At 43.3% G+C, this 25,008-nt stretch overlaps 1 protein-coding gene across 5 annotated transcripts in view; it reads left to right on the forward strand.

The window, feature by feature from the left end:
* The window catches only part of FAM184A (family with sequence similarity 184 member A), a 384,174-nt gene that overhangs the window by 241,310 nt on the left and 117,856 nt on the right, over positions 1–25,008 (forward strand). For all 5 annotated transcript variants that reach the window (XM_073575923.1, XM_073575927.1, XM_073575925.1 and 2 more), the window contains one exon: positions 17,064–17,186. In XM_073575923.1, coding sequence (XP_073432024.1) covers positions 17,064–17,186 — 123 coding nt within the window. The remainder of the gene's footprint in view (positions 1–17,063; positions 17,187–25,008) is intronic.

Raw genomic sequence — 25,008 nt, forward strand, 5'->3', positions numbered from 1 at the left:
GAGACAACATGAGGTAGTCCAAATGCAATAAAATTGACTCAATGTGAGCCAAGTCCTGAAAATAGTGCATTGAAGTCCGTGCACCAAAAGACAGCCTGGCTCACAGTCCTCCAGGTGATATACCCTTAATAGAGTCCCATTCAGTGGGTTAAAACATTTATACACAGCATGACCCATGGGTGGGTTCTGTAGTCCTTGAAGATGAGCTCCCCCTTCCCTTGTAGAGAACATGGTCCCCAACAAATTTGCAGATGCAAGACCTATGCATTAGGTCATCAGTCCTTCAATGAAAGGGAAGTTTCGGGTGCTCCAGGCCTTCATCGCCCGCAGGGACGTAGAACAGTCCCATTACTTCCATGTCATCCAGTTGCATCGAACACAAACTTTTTTTTTAGTACAGAACTTCTGCAAATTAACCGCACGTATCCTGTGCCGCTCCAAAGGTAGCTAAATCCCATGCCCGGTTTCCGGCTGGAGACACCTCTGCAGCCGCAGAGGTCGTAGGTTGCCACAAAGTTGTAGAGGTCAGGTTAGGCCTAGCAGTAGCCAGGGTGTCTGGTGCTAACTGAACCTGCTCCGGACCTGGGAAGAGTCCCACATCATCCTCACTGTAAAGGGTGACCGCAACCGCGTAGTAACCCCGGGGGCAGTCCTCCTTAAAAAATGAAACTCGGTCCCCTTCTTGTAAGGGCTTCCCGAAATTCATTAACGCCGCTTTCACGTGGATTTTGCTGTCAGTCCCATCCTCACGGATAAATCCGTACCTCCTGTCAACGTCAGTATATACTAGTCGGCCGCAGGTGCGTCGACCAGCCAGAGCTCCCCCTCCGGGTTGGCGCAATTCAGCCCACACCTCCTTTTCCCGCTGCTTCTTTTTGTTTATAACACCTTCAATCCAGGCAGCCTGCCCAGGAGTAGGAAAAGGGCCCTCTACTGGAAGATGGAAGTGGAAGGCACCCAGGCACATAGCGGTGTTGGAGACAGGCTGGACCTCCAGTAAACAAGGCCGAGGTGCAGACCCCCCACAGGGACATGTGGCTGGACAACAGACTTCGCTACATGGGCCTGTGACAAGGACCATCCCTCTGGGGTCAGGGGCTGGGTTGCAACCACCCTTCCGGGTACATTGGCCACGCCCGACCTAGGATCGCTGAAATTTTCTGCGGCTGCAGCTTCGTACTCCTCCAATGCTACTGTAAATAGAGTTCCGGCTTGGCCTCAGCTTCCAGCCCTGGTTCCTCCAGGGTGGTCGGTGTACTTGGTCCCTGCTGAGGCAGCAACACTGGTTCCGGGCAAAGGGGTCCTCCTCCTGATATCGCAATGTAGGCTCCGCATGTACTCTAGGCTCCAGCAGCCGCTGATTCTGCGGTTGAAGCGACTCCGGCCACTGGTAAGAAGGGAACTCCTTGGTGTCTCCCCTCGATCTTCCGGGCCGGGTTCTCTCTTCCTCCTCCCGCCACCTCCACTCCATGTGGCCTACGCCCCTGCATTGATGGTTGTAGGAGTACTCCATTGCTGCCGAACCCGGATCACATAATGGCGCCACACAGCTGTAATCAAGGTTTTCCTCTGGGCCCCACCCGTTTTCAGGCAGGGACGCCTCCAACCACTCCACCCTTTTGCTGGAATTTTGTAGGGAAGGGCGAGGCCTTCTTCTCTTCATCCGCACCCACCATGGGCAGACCTCGACAGAGAGATTTTGGCGCCATCTTTGTTTTAGAACGCTCACGAAGGGTGATGTCCATGTTGTCGTCTTTTTCTTCGACGCCATTTCCCACCATCTTCATGGCTGCCATCTTTGTTATCGCAATGTCAGTCTCTTTCAGGGAATCAGACAAGTCCGGTATATCAGTCACATCCGACAGTACAGTAGCATCCACTTTTTCTTCATTTTTTATCTTTCTAGTCACAGCAATTACTTGTACATCATCCACATCTTCTCTCTTCGCAGTTTCTCCTCTTTGCACGGTATTGGCATCCTGTCGACTATGCCAAGTGTGAGGGAGGGCCAGCGCCGTAGTCATGGCTGAGGACACCGGGGCATCTGTGCCCTGGCCTCCCTTCACATGAAAATAGTGTCCATTGATCAGCATACCTGTGTCTTCAGGTTCAGCATCATCAGAATATCTTCTGCAACACTAAAGGCTGTCTGCAAACGATTTTGCATGAATTGAGACACAGTCCATTGTAACTTGAAACTGAACAACTTTACTGTTTTCATTTCTCAGCACATCCAAGCATTTCACAGCATTAATCACAGGTTTCACAATACATGTATCTTCATCTTTCCCTGCACTCCTTTCCATGTTCTCCAGTACATTTCGGGGTAATAGCACCTTTGGCGGTATCGCAGCATCCTCCTTGTCCAGACTCACTGTATTTGGGGAGTCCCTCGTCCGTTTCGCCCTGGTTCTGAGGGCATCAGCCCATCCAATGACCTGCCACATATTGGACAATCTGCGCCTTGTACTCTTCCCAGATTGCATTCTTCCTTCTCCTCCAAACTGCTGCAACATTGCTGCTTAATACTGTTCTTGTCCTAAGGACCCCGAATGGCTGGGCTTCACTAACGTTACGTGACTGCTGCAGCGTCCTGGGCCTATAACTCTTGTGGACGGTCTAGGCACCTGGGCCCTTCTGAATCTACCTACACTATGCTACCCCTTACCGCTCAGCAGCCCCTCCTAGAGTTAACTATATCCTATGCTAGAGCTGTATACACTATGATGCCCCCCATCTAGTGGTCAAACTTATGACTGCACTTACCCCATCACTAAACATAGCAGCACCAAGGTTTATAATGTTAAATATAATAAATGGACTTGCATACATACTCTTATAACTTGCGGTACCGGAATGAGCAAGAAAACGGCGAGAACAGCAAAGACATATCATACCCCCTACAATTACATCATGGGAGCTCCAGCACCAATTCAGAAAAAGTTGGGATGCTGTGTAAAATGTAAAGAAAATAAGAATGCAATCATTTGGAAATCTCTTACAGCCATATTTTATATGCTTAGAAAAATACCAGAAATTGAAAGTTAAACTTTTTCCATTTCAGTTGAAAAAAATTATTAATAATCAATGGCAGCATTTCAAAAATGTTGGGACAGGACGAAGTCTACCATTGTGTAGGATGCCCTCTTCCATTTACATTCTGTAAACATCTGGGAAGTGAGGAGACCAATTTCCAGAATTTTGGGAGAGTAATGTTTCATTCTTCTGCGATTCTAGCTACTCAGTAGTCATGGGTCTTTTTTTATAGGTGTTAGGTCTGTACTACAGGCTTTCAATTCATCACCCAAACTTCTTTCTAGCCATGGTGTTGTTATAAATACAGTATGTTATAATTGTCTTGCTAAAATTTGCAAAGCATTCCTTGAAATAGGCACTGTTTGGTTGGGAGCATATGTTGTTCTAAAACCTTTATATGATGCTCAGCATTGATACTGCCTTTCAAGGTGTGTAAGCTGCCCATGCCGTAGTCACTATTATTATTTTTTTCTTATTATTATTTATTTATATAGCGCCATTAATTCCATGGTGCTGAACATGAGAAGGGGGTTTACATACAAAGTTATAGATATTGTTAACAGTAAACAAATTTACAATGACAGACTGGTACAGAGGAAAGAGGACCCTGTCCTTGCGGACTTACATTCTATGGGATAGTAGGGAAGACACAGAAGGTCGGGGGTGCAGCAGCTCTGGTGGTGATGAGGCTCAGCTCGGGTGGAGGTGAGGCGGCAGAATGGTTATTGCAGGCTGTAAGCTTTCCTGAAAAGATGGGTTTTCAGGTTCCGTTTGAAGGATCCGAGGGTGGTGGATAATCGGACGTGTTGAGGCATGGAATTCCAGAGGATAGGGGATATTCGGAAGAAATCTTGGAGGCGGTTGTGTGAGGAATGAATAAGTGTGGAGGAGAGTAGGAGGTCTTGGGAGGATCGAAGATTACATGAGGGAAGATGTTGGGAGATTAGTTCAGAGATATAGGGAGGGGATAGATTGTGGATGGCTTTGTAGGTCAGTGTTAGTAGTTTGAACTGGATTCGTTGGTGAATTGGGAGCCAGTGGAGGGATTTGCAGAGGGGAGAGACAGGGGATTAGCGAGGAGAGAGGTGTCTTAGTCGGGCAGCAGAGTTGAGGACAGACTGGAGTGGTGCAAGAGAGTCACTAATGCAATTCCATACCATCAGAGATGAAAGCTTTAGAACTGTGCGCTGATAACAAGCTGGATGGTCCCTCTACTCTTGAGTCTGCAGCACACAGCATTTGTGATTTCCACATAATTTTCAAATTTTGATTCATCTGACCACAGGACAGTTTTTCATCTTGTCTCAGTCCATTTTAAATGACATTAGGCCCAGACAAAATGGTGTTTCTGGATTGTGTTGATATATGGCTTCTTTTTTGCATGATAGATCTTAAACTTGCATTTGTGGAAGTATTCAAGAGCCCATGCAGTGACAGTGATTTTAATGTACATATTCTGACTCCATATCTAGCCTACAAGTGTAGGGCATTTGAGATACCATTATTAGGCTCTCTCGTTGATCCTGTACTCACACGTAATATCAGATTGCATGAACTTGACTGTAGGAGGCACATATGAAGGTTCCAGAAGAAGGTTTATTTTCCAGTTGAATGTTTATAGAGCGATATTCACATATACAACAGGAAAAAAATACTTTTCTGACCAGAGTTGTAAGCACATGGTGTTAGGGTTGGCGGAACTCACTAAATAAAATATAATAATAAAGTACATTCACAACCCGGGGTCCACTGTGCAGAGATGTAAAACTGCAGCTAATGTGAACAATGGTGAACTAAAGACAGCGAGTGAACTCCTAAATAAGACTGCGTTAACTCCACGCAGTATGAACAGTACACACAACACTTAGCTCTGTTAGCTTCAGAGAGAGGTAGAACTAAAGGGTTGTGCTCGCTCTGTAACTGACCCGTGCCAATCGCATACGTGGCCGAAACAAATGCTGAGTCACAAGAAAAATACAAAAACTGACGCGATCTACAAGCCCTGTACATCCACTGTGCTAACCGCACACATGTGGGAAACAGTTGCTAAGCCAAATGGGTACAAAAAGCCCTAACTGGCTAAAACTCAGGAGGAAACTAAACACACACACACACATGCATACAGAGTGGTAGCGTATCCATTCACACACACCAACCATAAATCATACTAGCACACAGGCTTGCGCCATTGAGAGCCTTTTGTACCTTGCGTCCAGACAGACAGCACCTTTCCTGTGGACCAATCTGAAGCTGCCACATCACCAGAGCAGCTGACCAATGAGAAGGCGCCACATCATGGACATGCTCAGTAAGGTGAAATCTGGACTTAGGCTCCAGAGTACTACGCTGCACGTGTATACCAGTAGTCACCATAGGGTTAGCTGGAGAGCCAGCAGCAACTACACATGCAGCACGAGCTTGGGCAAGGCGCTGGGTCCGGAGTCTGTGCTGAGCAGTCATCCCAGCGGCCGAGCCTAAATGGAAGACCACTACACCAGGCAAGGCTTGGGATCCCGGCGCTTAACACATGGGCTTCTAAGATGGCTAATAGACAGTAATGGGGAAGAAGGGAGGGGTTACTGACATCAGAGCTACATTAGTGAGAGACAGGGAGAGGAAAGACAAACTTCTAAAGAGGGCAAACCTTACTCCATAGGAACAAAATGGCATCATATAACAAAACAATGATAATACAATACTGTATACAGTATATGATTCACAAATTATGGGACATGACAGTAGATCCCAAGCATATTGACCATCAGCTTTGTCCTTGTGCACATGGATTTCTCCAGAATATTGAATTTTTTGATGATATTTATATACTGTACATCATGGAATATTCAAAGTCTTTGTAATTTTATGTTGAGAAACCTTTTTTCTGAAATTGTTCCACAATATTTAGACACAACCTAGAATACAAACATTGATTAGATACCTTGCAGTAAGTAAATATGTAGTTATTCATGTAAAAAACATAGGGTAATTAGCTAACATTATTTTGATGAAAAGAGTGTAAAAGCTATCCCACCGCAACAGGGTATGCTCAGTTACGGTGGCCTCTAACTTTAGTGACTCCTCTCATTATCTGCTTGCATTCTTGTTTTCTTTACATTTTACACAAGGCCTCACTGTTGCAGGATATCACAAGACTACGGGCTCCTTCCTTATCCCTAAAGCTATAGGGGCCATATGCCTTGTTGAGCTCTTAAATCAGCCCTTATCTGTATAGTAAGAATAGAAATTTGGTGAGCTTGACATCACACACTGTATAGTAGAAAAGAAGGTTGGCAAGCCTGACACTGCACTGTATAATAAGAAAAGAAGGTTGGCGAGCAAGACACTACACACTGTAAAATAGAAAAGCAGCTTGGAGAGCCTGACACCACACACTGTATAGTAAGAAAAGAAGTTTGGCGAGCCAACACCACACAGTGTATAGTAAGAAAAGGTTGGTGAGCCTGACATTACACACTGTATAGTAAGAAAAGAAGGTTGGTGAGCCTGACACTACACACTGTAAAGTAAGAAAAGAAGGTTGGTGAGACTGACACCACACAGTGTATAGTAAGAAAATAAGGTTGACGAGCCTGACACTACACACTGTAAAGTAAGAAAAGAAGGTTGGTGAGCCTGACACCACACACTGTATAGTAAGAAAAGAAGGTTGGTGAGCCTGACACTACACACTGTAAAGTAAGAAAAGAAGGTTGGTGAGACTGACACCACACAGTGTATAGTAAGAAAATAAGGTTGACGAGCCTGACACTACACACTGTAAAGTAAGAAAAGAAGGTTGGTGAGCCTGACACCACACACTGTATAGTAAGAAAAGAAGGTTGGTGAGCCTGACACTACACACTGTAAAGTAAGAAAAGAAGGTTGGTGAGACTGACACCACACAGTGTATAGTAAGAAAATAAGGTTGACGAGCCTGACACTACACACTGTAAAGTAAGAAAAGAAGGTTGGTGAGCCTGACACCACACACTGTATAGTAAGAAAAGAAGGTTGGTGAGCCTGACACTACACACTGTAAAGTAAGAAAAGAAGGTTGGTGAGCCTGACACCACACACTGTACAGTAAGAAAAAAAGGTTGACTAACCTGACACCACACACTGTATAGTAGAAAAGAAGTTTGGCAAGCCTGACACCGCACACTGTATAGTAGAAAAGAAGGTTGGCAAGCCTGACACCACACACTGGAAAGTAAAATGAAGGTTTGCGAGTCTGATACCATACACTGTATAATAAGAAAAGAAGTGTGGCGAGCCTGACACCACACACTGTGTAGTATGAAAAGAAGATTGGTGAGCCTGACACCACACTGTATTGTAAGAAAAGAATGTTAGTGAGCCTGACACCAGACACTAAATAGTAAAAAGAAAGTTGGTGAGCCTAACACTAGACACTGGATAGTTAAAGGAAGTTTTGTGAGCCTGATACCACACACTGTATAGTAACATAGTAACATAGTTAGTAAGGCCGAAAAAAGACATTAGTCCATCCAGTTCAGCCTATAAAATTCTGTCAGAATAAATCCCCAGATCTACATCCTTCTAAAGAACCTAACAATAACTGTAAGATACAATACACTCCAGGAAGGCATCCAGGCCTCTCTTGAACCCTTTGACTGAGTTCGCCATCACCACCTCCTCAAGCAGGGAATTCCAGATTCTCACTGCCCTAACTGTAAAGAATTCTCTTCTATGTTGGTGGAAAAACCTTTTCTCCTCCAGATGCAGAGAATGCCCCCTTGTGACCGTCACCTTCCTTGGTATAAACAGATCCTCGGAGAGATATTTGTATTGACCCCTTAAATACTTATACATGGTTATTAGATCGCCCCTCAGTCGTCTTTTTTCTAGGCTAAATAATCCTAATTTTGCTAATCTCTCTGGGTATTGTAGTTCCCCCATCCCCTTTATTAATTTTGTTGCCCTCCTTTGTACCCGCTCTAGTTCCATTATATCCTTCCTGAGCACCGGTGCCCAAAACTGTACACAGTACTCCATATGCGGTCTAACCAGAGATTTGTACAGAGGCAGTATAATGCCCTCATCATGTGTATCCAGACCTCTTTTAATGCACCCCATGATCCTGTTTGCCTTGGCAGCCGCTGCCTGGCACTGGCTGCTCCAGGTAAGTTTATCATTAACTAGGATCCCCAAGTCCTTCTCCATGTCAGATTTACCCAGTGGTTTACCATTCAGTGTGTAATGGTGATATTGATTCCTTCTTCCCAAGTGTATAACCTTACATTTATCATTGTTAAACCGCATCTGCCACCTTTCGGCCCAAGTTCCCAACTTATCCAGATCCATCTGTAGCAGAATACTATCTTCTCTTGTATTGACTGCTTTACATAGTTTTGTATCATCTGCAAATATCGATATTTTACTGTGCAAACCTTCTACCAGATCGTTAATAAATATGTTGAAGAGAATAAGTCCCAACACCGACCCCTGCGGTACCCCACTGGTCACAGCAACCCAGTTAGAGAATATACCATTCATAACCACCCTCTGCTTTCTATCACTAAGCCAGTTACTTACCCATTTACACACATTTTCCCCCAGACCCAGCATTCTCATTTTGTGTACCAACTTCTTGTGTGGCACGGTATCAAACGCTTTGGAAAAATCAAGATATACCACATCCAATGACTCACCTTGGTCCAGTCTATAGCTTACCTCTTCATAAAAACTGATTAGATTGGTTTGACAGGAGCGATTCCTCATAAACCCATGCTGATATGGCATTAAACAGTTATTCTCATTGAGATAATCCAGAATAACATCCCTCAGAAACCCTTCAAATATTTTACCAACAATAGAGGTTAGACTTACTGGCCTATAATTTCCAGGTTCACTTTTAGAGCCCTTTTTGAATATTAGTACCACATTTGCTATGCGCCAGTCCTGTATAACAAACCCTGTCACTATAGAGTCTCTAAATATAAGAAATATTGGTTTGTCTATTACATTACTTAGTTCTCTTAGTACTCGTGGGTGTATGCCATCCGGACCCGGAGATTTATCTATTTTAATCTTATTTAGCCGGATTTGCACCTCTTCTTGGGTTAGATTGGTGACCCTTAATATAGGGTTTTCTTTGTCTCTCGGCATTTCACCTAGCATTTCATTTTCCACCGTGAATACCGTGGAGAAGAAGGTGTTTAATATATTAGCTTTTTCCTCATCTTCTACAACCATACTTTCCTCACAATTTTTTAATGGGCCTAGAATTTCACTTTTGATTCTTTTACTATTGATATAGTTGAATAACAGCTTGGGATTAGTTTTACTCTCCTTAGCAATGTGCTTCTCTGTTTCCTTTTTGGCAGCTTTAATTATTTTTTTAGATAAACATAGTAACATAGTAACATAGTTAGTATGGCCGAAAAAAGACATTAGTCCATCCAGTTCAGCCTATAAAATTCTGTCAGAATAAATCCCCAGAACTACGTCCTTCTAAAGAACTTAGCAATAACTTTAAGATACAATATTGTTACGCTCCAGGAAGACATCCAGGCCTCTCTTGAACCCTTCGACTGAGTTCGCCATCACCACCTCCTCAGGCAGGGAATTCCAGATTCTCACTGCCCTAACAGTAAAGAATCCTCTTCTATGTTGGTGGAAAAACCTTTTCTCCTCCAGACGCAGAGAATGCCCCCTTGTGACTGTCATCTTCCTTGGTATAAACAGATCCTCGGAGAGATATTTGTATTGTCCCCTTATATACTTATACATGGTTATTAGATCGCCTCTCAGTCGTCTTTTTTCTAGACTAAATAATCCTAATTTTGCTAATCTCTCTGGGTATTGTAGTTCCCCCATCCCCTTTATTAATTTTGTTGCCCTCCTTTGTACCCGCTCTAGTTCCATTATATCCTTCCTGAGCACCGGTGCCCAAAACTGTACACAGTACTCCATGTGCGGTCTAACCAGAGATTTGTACAGAGGCAGTATAATGCTCTCATCATGTGTATCCAGACCTCTTTTAATGCACCCCATGATCCTGTTTGCCTTGGCAGCCGCTGCCTGGCACTGGCTGCTCCAGGTAAGTTTATCATTAACTAGGATCCCCAAGTCCTTTTCCATGTCAGATTTACCCAGTGGTTTACCGTTCAGTGTGTAATGGTGATATTGATTCCTCCTTCCCATGTGTATAACCTTACATTTATCATTGTTAAACCGCATCTGCCACCTTTCGGCCCAAGTTCCCAACTTATCCAGATCCATCTGTAGCAGAATACTATCTTCTCTTGTATTTACTGCTTTACATAGTTTTGTATCATCTGCAAATATCGATATTTTACTGTGTAAACCTTCTACCAGATCGTTAATAAATATGTTGAAGAGAATAGGTCCCAATACCGACCCCTACGGTACCCCACTAGTCACAGCGACCCAGTTAGAGCATATACCATTTATAACCACCCTCTGCTTTCTATCACTAAGCCAGTTACTTACCCATTTACACACATTTTCCCCCAGACCCAGCATTCTCATTTTGTGTACCAACCTCTTGTGTGGCACGGTATCAAACGCTTTGGAAAAATCAAGATATACCACATCCAATGACTCACCTTGGTCCAGTCTATAGCTTACCTCTTCATAAAAACTGATTAGATTGGTTTAACAGGAGCAATTCCTCATAAACCCATGCTGATATGGCGTTAAACAGTTATTCTCATTGAGATAATCCAGAATAACATCCCTCAGAAACCCTTCAAATATTTTACCAACAATAGAGGTTAGACTTACTGGCCTATAATTTCCAGGTTCACTTTTATAGCCCTTTTTGAATATTGGTACCACATTTGCTATGCGCGGAGAATTTTTCTCCTTACAGTTTTTTAGAGCTTCAACGATGCCATCCTGCTTTAGTAGTTTAAATGCTTTCTTTTTACTGTTAATTGCCCCTCTTACTACTTTGTTTAGCCACATTGGGTTTTTCCTATTTCTTGTCCTTTTATTCCCACAAGGTATAAACAGCTTACAGTGCCTATTAAGGATGTTCTTAAACATTTCCCATTTATTTTCTGTATTCTTATTTCTGAGGACATTGTCCCAGTCAACCAGATTAAGGGCATCTCTAAGCTGGTCAAACTTTGCCTTCCTAAAGTTCAGTGTTTTGTGACTCCCTGACATGTCCCCCTAGCGAAAGACAAGTGAAACTGTACAATATTGTGGTCGCTATTTCCTAGATCCCCAACAACCTTCAGATTTGTTATTCTGTCAGGTCTGTTAGATAGTTTTAGGTCTAAAAGTGCTTCTCCTCTGGTTGGATTCTGCACCAATTGTGAAAGATAATTATTCTTGGTTATTAGCAGAAACCTGTTGCCTTTATGGGTTTCGCAGGTCTCTGTTTCCCAGTTAATATCCGGGTAAAGTCCCCCATAACAAGGACCTCATTATGGGTTGCAGCTTCACCTATCTGCCTTAGTAGTAAACTTTTCATGATTTCTGTTATATTTGGGGGTTTGTAACAGACCCCAAAGAGAATTTTGTTACTATTTTTCCCTCCATGTATTTCGACCCATATGGACTCGACATCCTCATTCCCTTCGCTAATATCTTCCCTTAAAGTGGACTTAGACAAACCCCTCCTCCTCTCCGATTTTTACGATCCTTTCTAAACAGACTGTAACCCTGTAAGTTAACTTCCCAGTCATAGCTTTCATCTAACCATGTCTCGGTTATTCCCACTAGGTCATAGTTACCTGTAGATATTTCTGCTTCTAGTTCTTCCATCTTGTTTGTCAGGCTTCTGGCGTTTGCGAGCATACATTTTAGAGAATTTTGCTTTGTTCCAATCTCCTCCCTGTTGATTGCTTTAGAAATTTTCTTACCTCCCTTCTGAGTATGTTGTCTTGGATCTTCTTTGCCACACCTCATATCCTTAGTCAGTATAATATCTGGTTTCAGGTTTCAAGAAGGTTGGCGAGCCTGACACTAGACACTGGATGGTAAAAGGAAGGATTGCGAGCCTTATACCACGCACTGTATAGTAAAACAAGATGGTTGGCAAGCCTGACACTAGACACTGAATAGTAAAATGAAGGTTTGTGAGCCTGATACCACACACTGTATAGTAAGAAAAGAAGATTGGCGAGTCTGACACCACACACTGTATAGTAAGAAAAGAAGTTTGTCGAGCCTGACACCACACTGTATAGTAAGAATAGAATGTTAATGAGCCTGACACTGGAAAGTAAAATGAAGGTTTACGAGTCTGATACCATGCATTGTCTAATAAGAAAAGTTTGGTGAGCCTGACACCACACACTGTATAGTAAAAAGAAGGTTGGGGAGCCTGACACCACACACTGTATAGTAAAAAGAAGGTTGTCGAGCCTGACACCACACTGTATAGTAAGAATAGAATGTTAATGAGCCTGACACTAAATAGTAAAAAGAAGGTTGGTGAGCCTGACACTAGACACTGCATAGTAAAAGGAAGGTTTGTGAGCCTGAAACCACACACTGAATAGTAAAACAAGAAGGTTGGCAAGCCTGATACCACACACTGTATAGTAAAACAAGAAGGTTGACTGTTGTGAGTTCATTCTCCCCTTCACCTTTGATGTCTGATGAACTCCCTCTGCTGGTAAAGAGAGGTAGTGAAATTGATTGGGATGGGAAGAACCTGTCATCTGAACAGGCGCAGTGTGATTGGACATCTGGAATTTCTGAGTGGATATAAGGCAGCCGACGCCCTGCAGGGCTGCTGGTGATCCTTTCTGCTCTGAGCTCTTGCATCCAGCTTAGTTCCTGTCTACTAAAAAGCTAAGTTTTTGTCTTGCTATTATTCCATGAGATTTTGTCTGGTTTTCTTAGTGTTTGTATTCAGCCAAGCCTGGTTGGGACTGGCTGAATTCCATTTTTGTCTCTGATCAGTTGATCTCTTTGCTCTGTTTTCAGAATATACCTGAGTGCTGATATAGTGATTTTGAAGTCTAGCGACTTCAGGGCCTTTTTCCCTATCAGACGGTTGGGACATTTTTGGTAGAGTTTTTTGCGGATTGCAGCCAGCATCTTTTCTGTCCTGTCCTATCTAGTTAGTTGGGCCCCATCGTTTGCTCAGCCTGTCTTTCTGTCTGTGTTTGTGTTTTCATCTGTTTTTCACTGACAATACATGTTGGGGGCTGTCTATTGCTTTGGGGTCTGCTCTGGGGCAGTTTAGATTTCCCCTTTCCTTCTTTAGGCTTATGTAGTTCTCCGGCTGTGACGAACCCCCCACGGCTACTGTTAGTTGTGGTGTATAGGATCAGGGGTCTGCAATCCGATAGCTACCAACCTCTCCAGTTTTCTGGACTTAGCTTGTATTTTTGTTTTCTCCTCCTCCGGTGACTCATTCATAACAGTTGACGAGCCTGACACTAGACATTGGATGGTAAAAGGAAGGATTGCAAGCCTGATACCACACACACTGTATAATAAAACAAGATGGTTGGCAAGCCTGACACTAGACACTGATTAGTAAAAGGAAGGATTGCAAGCCTGATACCACACTGTTGTGAACTCTCTTAATCCGACTTTTGAGGCAAGGCTCCCTCTGGTGGATACTGCTGGTAGTGGAGCTTGTCAACATGATGTTAACCCAACAGCTGCAGAAGATAATTGGAGGAGTGGGGATAGTGACTGGGACTACATAAGCGAGCAGACTTCTCTCAGTGGCTGCCGGTGATACTCCTTTCATTGCTTATTGAGGATTTCTGTCTCCTGCCTGATCCTGCATTTTTCAGCTAAGTGTCATTTGCTAAACCCTTTGTATCTGATTTTGCCTTGCTGTCAGGGGTCAGCTTGCTTCCCCCAGGGGCTGCTGCCTCCTGCCCTGTATTTTTGTATCTTGTGTTTGTTTGCTCAGTCCCCTGCTGTATTAGCCTGTTCCTAGCCACCAGTTCACACCTGAGTGCTGATATAGTGGGGGCGAGGTTTGTGCAAACCTCAGTATTTTTGTACATCAGTCGTGTTGGAATTGTTAGTGTTTTTGCATGATTGCAGACAGTGCCTTTTCTGTCCTGTCCTATCTAGTCAGTGTGGGCCCCATCATTTGCTCAGTCTATTTTCTGTCTGTGTTTGTGCTTCATCTTGTCTCACCGACAATATATGTTTGGGGGCTGTCTATTCCTTTGGGGATCTGCTCCGGGGCAGTTTAGATTTCACCTTTCTGTCTTTAGGCTTAGTTAGTCCTCCGGCTGTGACGAAGTGTCTAGGGCAACGTAGGAACGCTCCACGGCTACTGCTAGTTATGTTGTTAACGTCAGGGGTCTGCAACAGGTGATACAAGGTCACAAAGATCTATCAAGGTGAATATAATAGGAGCTGAAGGTGGGACACACCAAAAAACTGAATACAAAGTCTTAATCCTAAGACACCGGTGTGTGCTTTAGTAGGTGGAGATGAAATCATAGATCCACTTCAGGTAAATTGCAAAATCTCACATGGAGCACAACAGAGAGCATCAGATCAAGGGGAGGGAAGCAGACCCTGGGATTCCCCGACCTGGTGCATGGCATTGAATCGTGAATAGCAAAAAGGTGGTTGGCTAGTCTGATACCTGACATCGTATAGTAAAAAAGAAGTTTAGTTAGCCTGTCATAAACATAGCATGGTAAATAAAAGAAGGGTGATGTGCCCTAAAACCAGGTTCTCTATAGTAATGCAATAACAAGCCTTCTGTGATATAGGAGCTTGACAGACTCTTAGGAAGCTGTCTAAAAACAAGCCTTCATTTGGATACGCATGTGATTGATTAATCTGTTTTTCATGGAAAATAATTCCAAAATGCTAATCTGTTGTATCTACGGTAACCTGCAGCCATCTAGAAATCAATCCCTACTGTCAGCATATTGAGGATCAGCTTGTTGACTTGTTCAGTTAAGTCAGCAATCACTTTTACTGTTGCTCACTATCTCTATATATAAAACTGAATGTATGTTTGTATGTATGTGTGTATCACCAACCAATCACGAAGCATCTTTCATTTCACCAGAGCTGTGTAAAAGAAGATGAGCTGTGATTGGTTGCTATGTTCAACAGTTTTCCTTGCAACCAATCACTAAGCATTAGAGTTGAGTGACTTTGGTCGGATCGGGTTTCATGAAACAAAATTTGTTTCAGATGAAACTGGTCCGACTAGGGCAAAAAAAAGTCGGAGTTTTGTCCGAAACCCGACCCCAATGCAAGTCAATGGGATATAAAAGTCTGCATTGAGCGGATGACATTCATCCACTCTCAATGCCGACTTTTATTCCCCATTGACTTGCATTGGGGTCAGGTTTCGGACGAAACTCCGACTTTTTTTGCCCTAGTCAGACCAGTTTCATCTGAAACAAATTTTGTTTCATGAAACCCGATCCGACTAAAGTCGCTCAACTCTACTAAGCATATTTCATTTCACCAGAGCTGTTTAAAAGAAGCTGATCTGCGACTGGTTGCTATGAGCAACAGTTTTCCCTCTCCAGAAAACACCTCAGCACACACTGACATGGTGGGTGAAATCTAGCATTCCCGCCCCCCAAAAAGGAGCAGAGAGCACGTGACAGAAATGAATCACCCCTTCCGTGCCCATATACACATCACACATCCTCCATTCTATAGGCACATCTTCCCTCTTAAAGGGATCATTGGTATGGAAGTCAAGGCAAATCCATCCAGTGCTCTGATACTGACTCCGGGCCTCTCTTAAAGGGATCTCCGGTATAGAAATTAGGGCAAATCCCTCAGCACTCTGATTCTGACCCCAGGCTTCTATTAAAGGGATCATTGGTATGGAAGTTAGGGCAATTTCACTCAGCGTTCTGGTTCTGACCCCAAGCTCTCTTAAAGGGATCCACAGTATGGAAGTCAGGGCAGTTGCCTTCAAATGCTCTGGTACTGACCCCAGGCTCTCTTAAAGGGATCTCCAGTATGGAAGTTAGGGCAAATCCCTCAGCATTCTGAATCTGACCCCAGGATTCTATTAAAGGGATCATTTGTATGCAAGTCAGAGCAAATCCACTCAGCGCTCTGGTTCTGATCCCAGGCCTCTCTTAAATGGATCCCCGGTATGGAAGTTAGGGCAAATCCACTCTGTGCTTTGGTACTGACCCCAGGCCTCTCTTAAAGGGTTCCCCAGTATGGAAGTTAGGGTAAATCCCTCAGCGCTCTGATTCTCACCCCAGGCTTCTATTAACGGGATCGTTGGTATGGAAGTTAGTGCAGTTCCACTCAGTGCTCTGTTTCTGACCCCAGGCTGACGGGATGATGTGGGATATTAGTAATCGTAGTCCGGTTGCTCTGGCTGACAGGCTGATGTGGGATATTAGGGGGAGTAGTCCTGTGTCTCTGGCTGACGGGATGATGTGGGTTATTAGGGGTAGTAGTCCGGTGGCTCTGGCTGACAGGACGATGTGAGATATTAGGGGGTAGTAGTCTGGTGGCTCTGGCTGACGGGATGATGTGGGATATTAGTAGTCCAGTGGCTCTGGCTGATGGGACGATGTGGGATATTAGGGGTAGTAGTCCGGTAGCTCTGGCTGACGGGATGATGTGGGATATTAGGGGTAGTAGTCCAGTAGATCTGGATGACGGAACAATGTGGTATATTATAGTGAATGTGGCTATGCGGTGTGGGCGTGGCTATACACTCAGCTTTATATATATATATAGAGATAGATAGATAGATATAATCATTATAATTTGTTATAACTAACCGTAATTAGTTACTATGCCTGGGCAGCGCCGGGCTTTTCAGCTAGTTCAATATAAAGTCACATACAGACTGTCAGATGTCAGCAATGACAGGACGCTGTTAAATGCTATATTTATATAGGGTTGGCTAGGAAGGAATGGCTAGAAAACCGTACATATGGATTCATTAAAACAAAGCTGAAATGTAACTGAATTACAGTATAGCCTGTTTTAAGAAAGAACCTTGACAGTGGAAAATATTTATTATATCATGCAGGAAAAAAAAAATAGAAAAACCTAAAGAATGGACAATTGATTATTTAGCAGTTATTTTTTTTATCCAGGAACTTCAACAGCAATTTGAAAAGGAGAAACTGTGTTTGGAAGAGGATAAAAGTCAACTGAGGCAACAACTTGAAAGCCTAAAGGAAGAGCTGACAAACAAGCTGACATCTGCCAATCAGGAGGTAAATTGATCACACAATTTAATTCTAATTATTCAGAAGCCAAATGCAGGATCATATAGTGTAAGGTGTGTGGCCACACAGTGAGGTTGCTCTCCAGTGGCGAATCAGTGGCCATAAAATTTGTGGCCATACCCCAAAGGACAGATATTACTATTCGTTTTTTTGGATCCACTCCTGGTTTTATCTACACCTGCATCAAAAATCTGAACAAAACCTGACCGTGTGGACTTAATTTTGGCTAATCCTCATATGTGTTTAATAATGTTATTGTGGTTGAACATTTTCTTTATCTGTATGTCCCGCCTTTTATGTTACCACTTTGTTCTCTAGACTTTCTATCTGGTAGATTTTATAAGATGACCGCTTTTTATTCTTTACATGATCAAATTACTCCTAAAATCTCCCTTTGAAATATTTGTTCACAAAACCTAAACATATACCGTAAATACATGTCTTTAATGAAAGAGGTCTTTAGTAATCAAGGTATGGGCTACATTAATGATTGACTAAGCTTAAAATCATGTTTTTATATTAGAGCTGTACAGGATTTGAAAAACACGACTCTTCTTTGAGTAACGGCACCACAACTGTACACAGGTTGTGTCTTGTATTGCATCTCTGCACTACACTACACCACAGAAGGTGCTTGCTGCCCCACGCTTCCAGCTCATCTCAGGACCTCTGCCTGGTCCCTGCCAGACCAGACCTTTACATATGCTACTTTAGCCCCTCCTGCACATTCATACTGCCGTGATTGCTTCTTTTTCTCTTGTGCTTTAAGTGAGGTTTGAAAAAGACCCGACATAGGATCGAAACGTTACCTCAACACACTATTCCCCTGTGGTGTCTTCAATAAAAAAAATTTTTGCACTGAAAATCAACATTTCCCAGAGTGCAGCTGTTTTCTCTTCACTGGTATTGCATCTCAACTGCATTGAAATCAATAGGTCAGTGCTGTAACACCAAACACAACATATAGACAGGTGTGGCATTGTTTTCAGGAGAAAACATCTATGTTTTTAAAACATTCTGAACAACCCCTTTAAACATGTATTTCTCAGGTCATTATATACATAAAAAGAAAAGCTCACTTCCTCCCCATCACCCCATAATGTTCACATAGCATGCCAACAACACTCTTCCAAAAGAAGTCATTGAGTCATATGTGGACATCAGTTTTTACCCTTATGTGGCTGTCACAAAGCATACTTTAGAGCAGAAAATAGAATAAAAAATCTACAATCATAATAGAAAAACAGATTAGAAGAATACATGTTAGTATACACTATGTCTTGAATTATTACAAGTGGTACATTCCTCGTTGAACCCAAGTAACTAGTTGGGATTGTGGGTCGCCCTCACACCCAGGGCAGTGGGGTACTTGGTATCGGGCCCAATGATCCTCAATGGGAGATGTCACGGTAGCTGGGACCCGGCCCGTGGCCCTGGGTGCCCATTGTAAATGTTCAGTGTCAAGGTGTAAGTCGTGACGCCACCTGTGGTGTTCGGCAATGAAGATGTAAGTCGACGCTGCAGACAGATCCTCTGGGACAGATGGTGTGGTGCAGCAGTGATGTTATAGCCCTCCACAGGCAGGGCTGTAGTCCCAGGGCAGAGTGTTATGAATGGGTCACCGAGGAGGAAAAAACAAAACAAGCTAAGTCACAGAAAACCAGAGAGGTTGGTAACTATGCAGATTGCAGATGCCTGATCCTAACCACACAACTAGCAGCAGCCGTGGAGCGTTCCTACGATGAACCTAGACGCTTCGTCACAGCCGGAGGACTAAATAAGCCTAAAGCAAGAAAAGGGGAAAACAAACTGCCCCAGAGCAGACCCCAAAGGAAAGACAGCCCCCACACATGTATTGATGGTGAAACAAGATGAAAACACAAACACAGGCAGGAAAATAGGCTGAGCAAATGATGGGGCCCAAACTAACTAGAAAGGATAGGAAAGGAAAGACACTGTCTGCAATCTGCCAAAAACCCTACAAAAATAATGTCCAACACTTCTGATAACAAAATTAACCCTGAAGTCACTAGACTTCTCCCACTATATCAGCACTCTGAAATATTCTGAGACAGAGCAAAAAAGAGGCCAATCTAATAAGGGACAAAAAGCAAATTGGCAAATACAGATAAATAAGAGTGGAAATTCAGCACAGCCCCAGCTGGGGCTGGCTTATCACACAAAAAACTGAATAGACCAACAAAATCAAGTGTGAACATTAGCAGAAAAACTTAGCTTGAGCTGACTGGAACAGAGCTGAGAACCAAGACCTGACAAGCCAGAAGGAATCACCAGCACCAGAATAGGGTGTCGGCTGTCTTAAATCCAGTCTGAGATTCCTGAGGTCCAATCGTCATCCTCCTTATCAGGTGGCAGATCTCCACTGATTAAATCAGCCTCGCTACCTCCTGTTACCACCAGAGGGAGCCTGGAAGGAGAATTCACAACTGGTAGACCAGAAAATGAACTCACAACAGCAGAGTAAGTGAAGTGACCCACAGATGGTGTAGTGTCAGGCGCAATGGATGTAGCAGTGCTGGGCAGGTTGGCGCAGAAATAAGTGGAGGACACCAGGGCATGTAGTTCCAAAGCTTTACTCACAGTCTGTTGTGCAAACAGGTGCCTGCCTCCGTGCCGTGTCCTCCGGGTCAGGGACTCAGTCAACCTCCAGGCCAGGTGGAATACTTTTTTCCAACACTCCGCCAACATATGTGCCTTTTCTGAACGTCTCCTCTTATAGCGCCTTTGAGTGAAGTACTCCTAGTACTGAGTTACACTGGAATTCCTCTTGTCCGATGTTCTTATGAACCCTACTTGTACGGCAGACAGCTGTAGCCTGCTTCGGGGACTTCTTGCTGCTAAATCCCGGCTCACTATCCAGTTGCTGTTGTGCCCCCAAGTCTGGTGTGGGAATAAAGTGGTCACTACTTCTTTTCCTCTGGTGTCTGCTGCAGGACCGTTAGAATCCATACAACTTCAGGGACCAGGCCCCGGCCTTGCGCTTAGAACTTCTAGGAAGGGTTCTCCTCTAACCCAAGTCCTCTGTTCGCTTTTACTCCACAAGTTCTGTACTAATCCTTTCTTTCTATGGAGAATCAGGCTTTCAGTCTATGTTGCTCTCTCTCTTCCTTTCCCGTGCCAGCAGACCCAGGTCACTGGGATCTGCTGCAGCACTTCCATCTATCTCTCTCTCCGGGGATCTTCTCTCCAGCTCTCTAATCAACTGACTACTCATCCTAAACTCTTCCCGCTCTTTGTAATGTAATCTAACTCCACCCACCTCCCAGCACGTTTCATGTTCCAAGCAGGGAGCCACCAAGGGTGCTTTGCTATACTCCAAGCAGGGAGCTGCCGAAGGTGCTTTGCTACACTACTTTGTGGTGTGGGGTGCAGGTGTTGGAGCGTGGTCAGGAGTCTCCACCTTACCTGGGTGGTGGGATACCACACCTCAGAAGGAGGTGCAGTACCTCTGTGGCGACTGAGCCTCAGGGGCGCCACAATTGCACTGCAAAAATAATATGCATTGATGACCCAGTGTACTGTAGATGTTCATTTTTAAGTCTGCAGGAGGAATAGGGTGACAAATTATGTTGCAATTTAATACTAAATGGTGTCTCAATCTGCCTAAATCAGCAGGTTCTGCAAATTGAAATGTGTATAGGGACCTTTGGGCTACGGTTGAGCATTTTAGCTGCAACTTACCGTCACTAGCAATAATGTAAATGTGACATTTTAGTAAGTCCTATAGCATGAAACAGATGAAAAATCCACTGGCTTTGCTATTCACGAGGGAATAAAACATTTTACCAATACACATTAATTTGGAACAAATAAAACCTTGCATGATCTTTGAATATATAGTAGAAGGTTCTATAATTATTTAAAGGGAGTCTGTCACCCCACATTGCACTTCAAACTAATCACATAGCTTTGTAGGGAATGAAGCAACAATAAAAATCATTCTTTTAGCTTTCTAATTAGTTCCTTTGTTGGTCCCTGAAAGAACTTTGTTGTAATACCTAAGTGAGGGTGGACAATGCACCCTTGATGTGGCTAAACTCTTCGGTGCACTGTTCCACCTGCTTATTTAGATTATGGCCTTTCCTTCTATGTGGATAGACAGTGCTGGCATGCTGAAAGACAGTTCTGTCTGAAGATAAATTTCCATTATGTGGGCACTCGCTACCTGTATAGGAGCGAAAAGGTACATCACTCTCTCCTCTGTACTGTCATCACTACATAGTTATGCTTGAGCGATGTCAATGGCAATGAAAGAGTGATGTGTGCATTCACTCCCGCAGTGAAGTTATAGCATAGGAGATGAGCAATGACAGCAACAGGGACAAAGTTATATGTGTGCTCACACCTGCATTGAAGTGATAGCAAAGGAGACAAGTGAGGACAGCAGCGAGGAGATAGTTATCTGTGTGCTCACACCTGCACTGAAGTGATAGCAGGAGAGTGGAGGGATGTCAGAGGTGAGGAGAGAGTGATTTGTGTGCTCACACATGCACTAAAGTGATAGCAGATGAGTTGAGAGATGTCAGTGGTGAGGAGAGAGTGATATGTGTGCTCACACCTGCACTAAAGTGATAGCAGAAGAGTTGAGAGATGTCAGTGGTGAGGAGAGAGTGATTTGTGTGCTCACACCTGCAGTGAAGTGATAGCAGCATAGTCGAGAGATGTCAGGAGTGAAGAGAGAGTGATTTGTGAGCTCACAACTGCACTGAAGAGATAGCAGAGGAGTCGAGAGATGTTAGTGGTGAGGAGAGAGTGATCTGTGTGCTCACACCTGCACTGAAGTGATAGCAGGAGTGGAGGGGTGTCAGAGGGGAGGAGAGAGTGATTTGTGTGCTCATACCTGCACTAAAGTGATAGCAGAAGAGTTGAGAGATGTCGGTGGTGAAGAGAGAGTGACTTGTGAGCTCACACCTGCACTGAAGTGATAGCAGAAGAGCCCAGAGATGTTAGTGGTGAGGAGAGAGTGATCTGTGTGCTCACACCTGCACTGAAGTGATAGCAGGAGTGGAGGGGTGTCAGAGGTGAGGAGAGAGTGATTTGTGTGCTCACATATGCACTAAATTGATAGCAGAAGATTTGAGAGATGTCAGTGATGAGGAGAGAGTTATTTGTGTGCTCACATCTGCACTGAAGTGATAGCAAACACAAACAGAGAGCACAGAATGACAATTGTGCAGAAATATCCTGCAGTAAAACATATGCCAGTATTTAGTCGATACGTTTTTTTGCAAAAAAGTGTATACCAAGCCACTCCACCTCGTCAAGGTAACCCTTAATGGAGCAGTCCCTATCTACTTTAATGTATTTAAAACCTGAACATATGAACGTATCGACTAAATACCCTGTATTTGTTATCTTTTTATCAGCACTTGCTGACTAATGGTATATGTTTTACTGCAGGATATTTCTGCACAATTGTCATTCTGTGCTCCGTTTGTGTTTGAGTCAGGTAAGGTAAGGGAGAAAACAAGGGGAACTGCTACCTTGGATCTAATCCTTATAAACAGGGAGGAAATGGTTGAGGTGGTAAAAGTGGCTGGGACCCTAGGAGGTAGCGACCATGCTATTTTAGAATTTTGGATAACTAGAGGTGGAAGACCTGTGAAGACTCAGACGTCAAGGTTAGATTTCAGAAAGGCAGATTTTAAGGGATTCAGAAAGAGAATTGGAGGGATCCAATGGCTGGATATCCTTAAAGACAAAAATGTCCAGGAAGGATGGGAAATCTTGAAAAATGAAATTCTCAATGCACAGTTGTTAACAATTCCGAAAAGAGGGAAGAATAGGAAGCATTTAAGGAAACCAGGATGGATGAACACAGAACTTAAGCACATGCTAAAAAGGAAGAAAAAAATGTTTATAAAATGGAAAGAGGGAGGCATATCTAAAGAAGAATATAATGCTGTCTGCAGAACCTGCAGGGCACAAATCAGATTATCTAAAGCTGAAAATGAACTGAGGCTTGCAAGAGATGTCAAAAGCAATAATAAAGGATTTTGGGGATATGTCAAAAGTAAAAGAAAAGTCAAAGATGCTATAGTATTTTTACAGGATGAAAATGATGAAATGGTAAGACAGGATGTTGAGAAGGCTGAACTTTTAAATTCCTATTTTGCATCTGTTTTCTCTCAGAAAGGAAATGCAACATCAACTGTTATTCACTGTCCTATTAAGGGAATAGAAGAATCCAGGATATCTATAAACAGAAAGATAGTGAGGAAACACTTAGCTAACCTAAATGAATTCAAGTCTCCAGGTCCAGATGAATTACACCCCAGAGTACTGAAGGAGATAGCAGAAGAAATTTTTGAACCCCTCTCCATAATCTTTGAAAATTCTTGGAGAACAGGAGAAGTGCCAGAAGACTGGAGAAGAGCAAATGTTGTTCCTATCTTCAAAAAGGGGAAGAAGGTGGACCCAGGCAACTATAGGCCGGTGAGTCTGACTTCTATACCAGGAAAGATCTTTGAACAAATTATTAAACAACATGTATGTCAATACCTGGATAAGAATGAAGTGATTAAACAGAGTCAGCATGGGTTTGTAACTGATAAGTCATGTCAGACTAACTTAATTTCCTTCTATGACGGTATCACTGATTGGGTGGATCAAGGAAATGCTGTAGATATAGTATATCTTGACTTCAGCAAAGCATTTGACAAAGTCTCTCATACAATCCTTATTGAAAAAATGACTAAGTATGGAATGGACAAGGCAACTGTTAGGTGGATTCATAACTGGCTTAGTGATCGGACCCAAAGAGTGGTCGTAAATGGCTGCACATCCAGTTGGAAGAATGTCTCAAGTGGGGTACCACAGGGCTCTGTCCTGGGCCCTGTATTGTTCAACATCTTTATCAACGATTTAGATGAAGGAATTGAGGGTAAACTGATTAAATTTGCTGATGACACAAAGCTAGGAGGGATAGCTAATACTAGAGAGGAGAGAGAGAAGATTCAAAAAGATTTAAATAAACTGGAGAAGTGGGCAGCAACTAACAGAATGGTTTTTAACAGGGAGAAATGCAAAGTACTACATCTGGGCAATAAAAATGAAAAAAGCATATATAGAATGGGAGGAATAGGGCTAAGTGACAGCACATGTGAAAAAGACTTGGGTATACTAATAGATCACAGACTGAATATGAGTCAACAGTGTGATGCAGCAGCAAAAAAGGCAAATGCAATTCTAGGATGTATTAACAGAAGCATACAGTCTAGATCACGTGAAGTCATTATTTCCCTCTACTCCTCTTTGGTCAGACCTCATCTGGAATATTGTGTCCAGTTTTGGGCACCACATTTTAAAAAAGACATCAACAAACTGGAGCAAGTTCAGAAAAGAGCGACCAGAATGGTGACCGGTCTGCAAACCCTGTCTTATGAGGAAAGGTTGCAGGATTTGGGAATGTTTAGTTTGCAAAAGAGAAGACTGAGAGGAGACTTAATAGCTGTCTACAAATATCTAAAGGGCTGTCACATTGTAGAAGGATCAACTTTATTCTCATTTGCACAAGGAAAGACTAGAAGCAATGGGATGAAACTGAATGGGAAGAGACACAGATTAGATATTAGAAAAAACTTTTTGACAGTTAGAGTGATCAATGAGTGGAACAGGCTGCCACGAGAAGTGGTGAGTTCTCCTTCAATGGAAGTCTTCAAACAGAGGCTGGACAGACATCTGACTGGGATGATTTAGCGAATCCTGCTTTGAGCAGGGGGTTGGACCAGATGGCCCAGGAGGTCCCTTCCTACTCTACGATTCTATGATTCTATGATTCTATGATTCT

Source organism: Dendrobates tinctorius, unplaced genomic scaffold (assembly GCF_039654945.1).
Source record: "Dendrobates tinctorius isolate UK_male_01 unplaced genomic scaffold, ASM3965494v1 ptg000046l, whole genome shotgun sequence".
NCBI classification, from domain to species: Eukaryota; Metazoa; Chordata; class Amphibia; order Anura; family Dendrobatidae; genus Dendrobates; species Dendrobates tinctorius.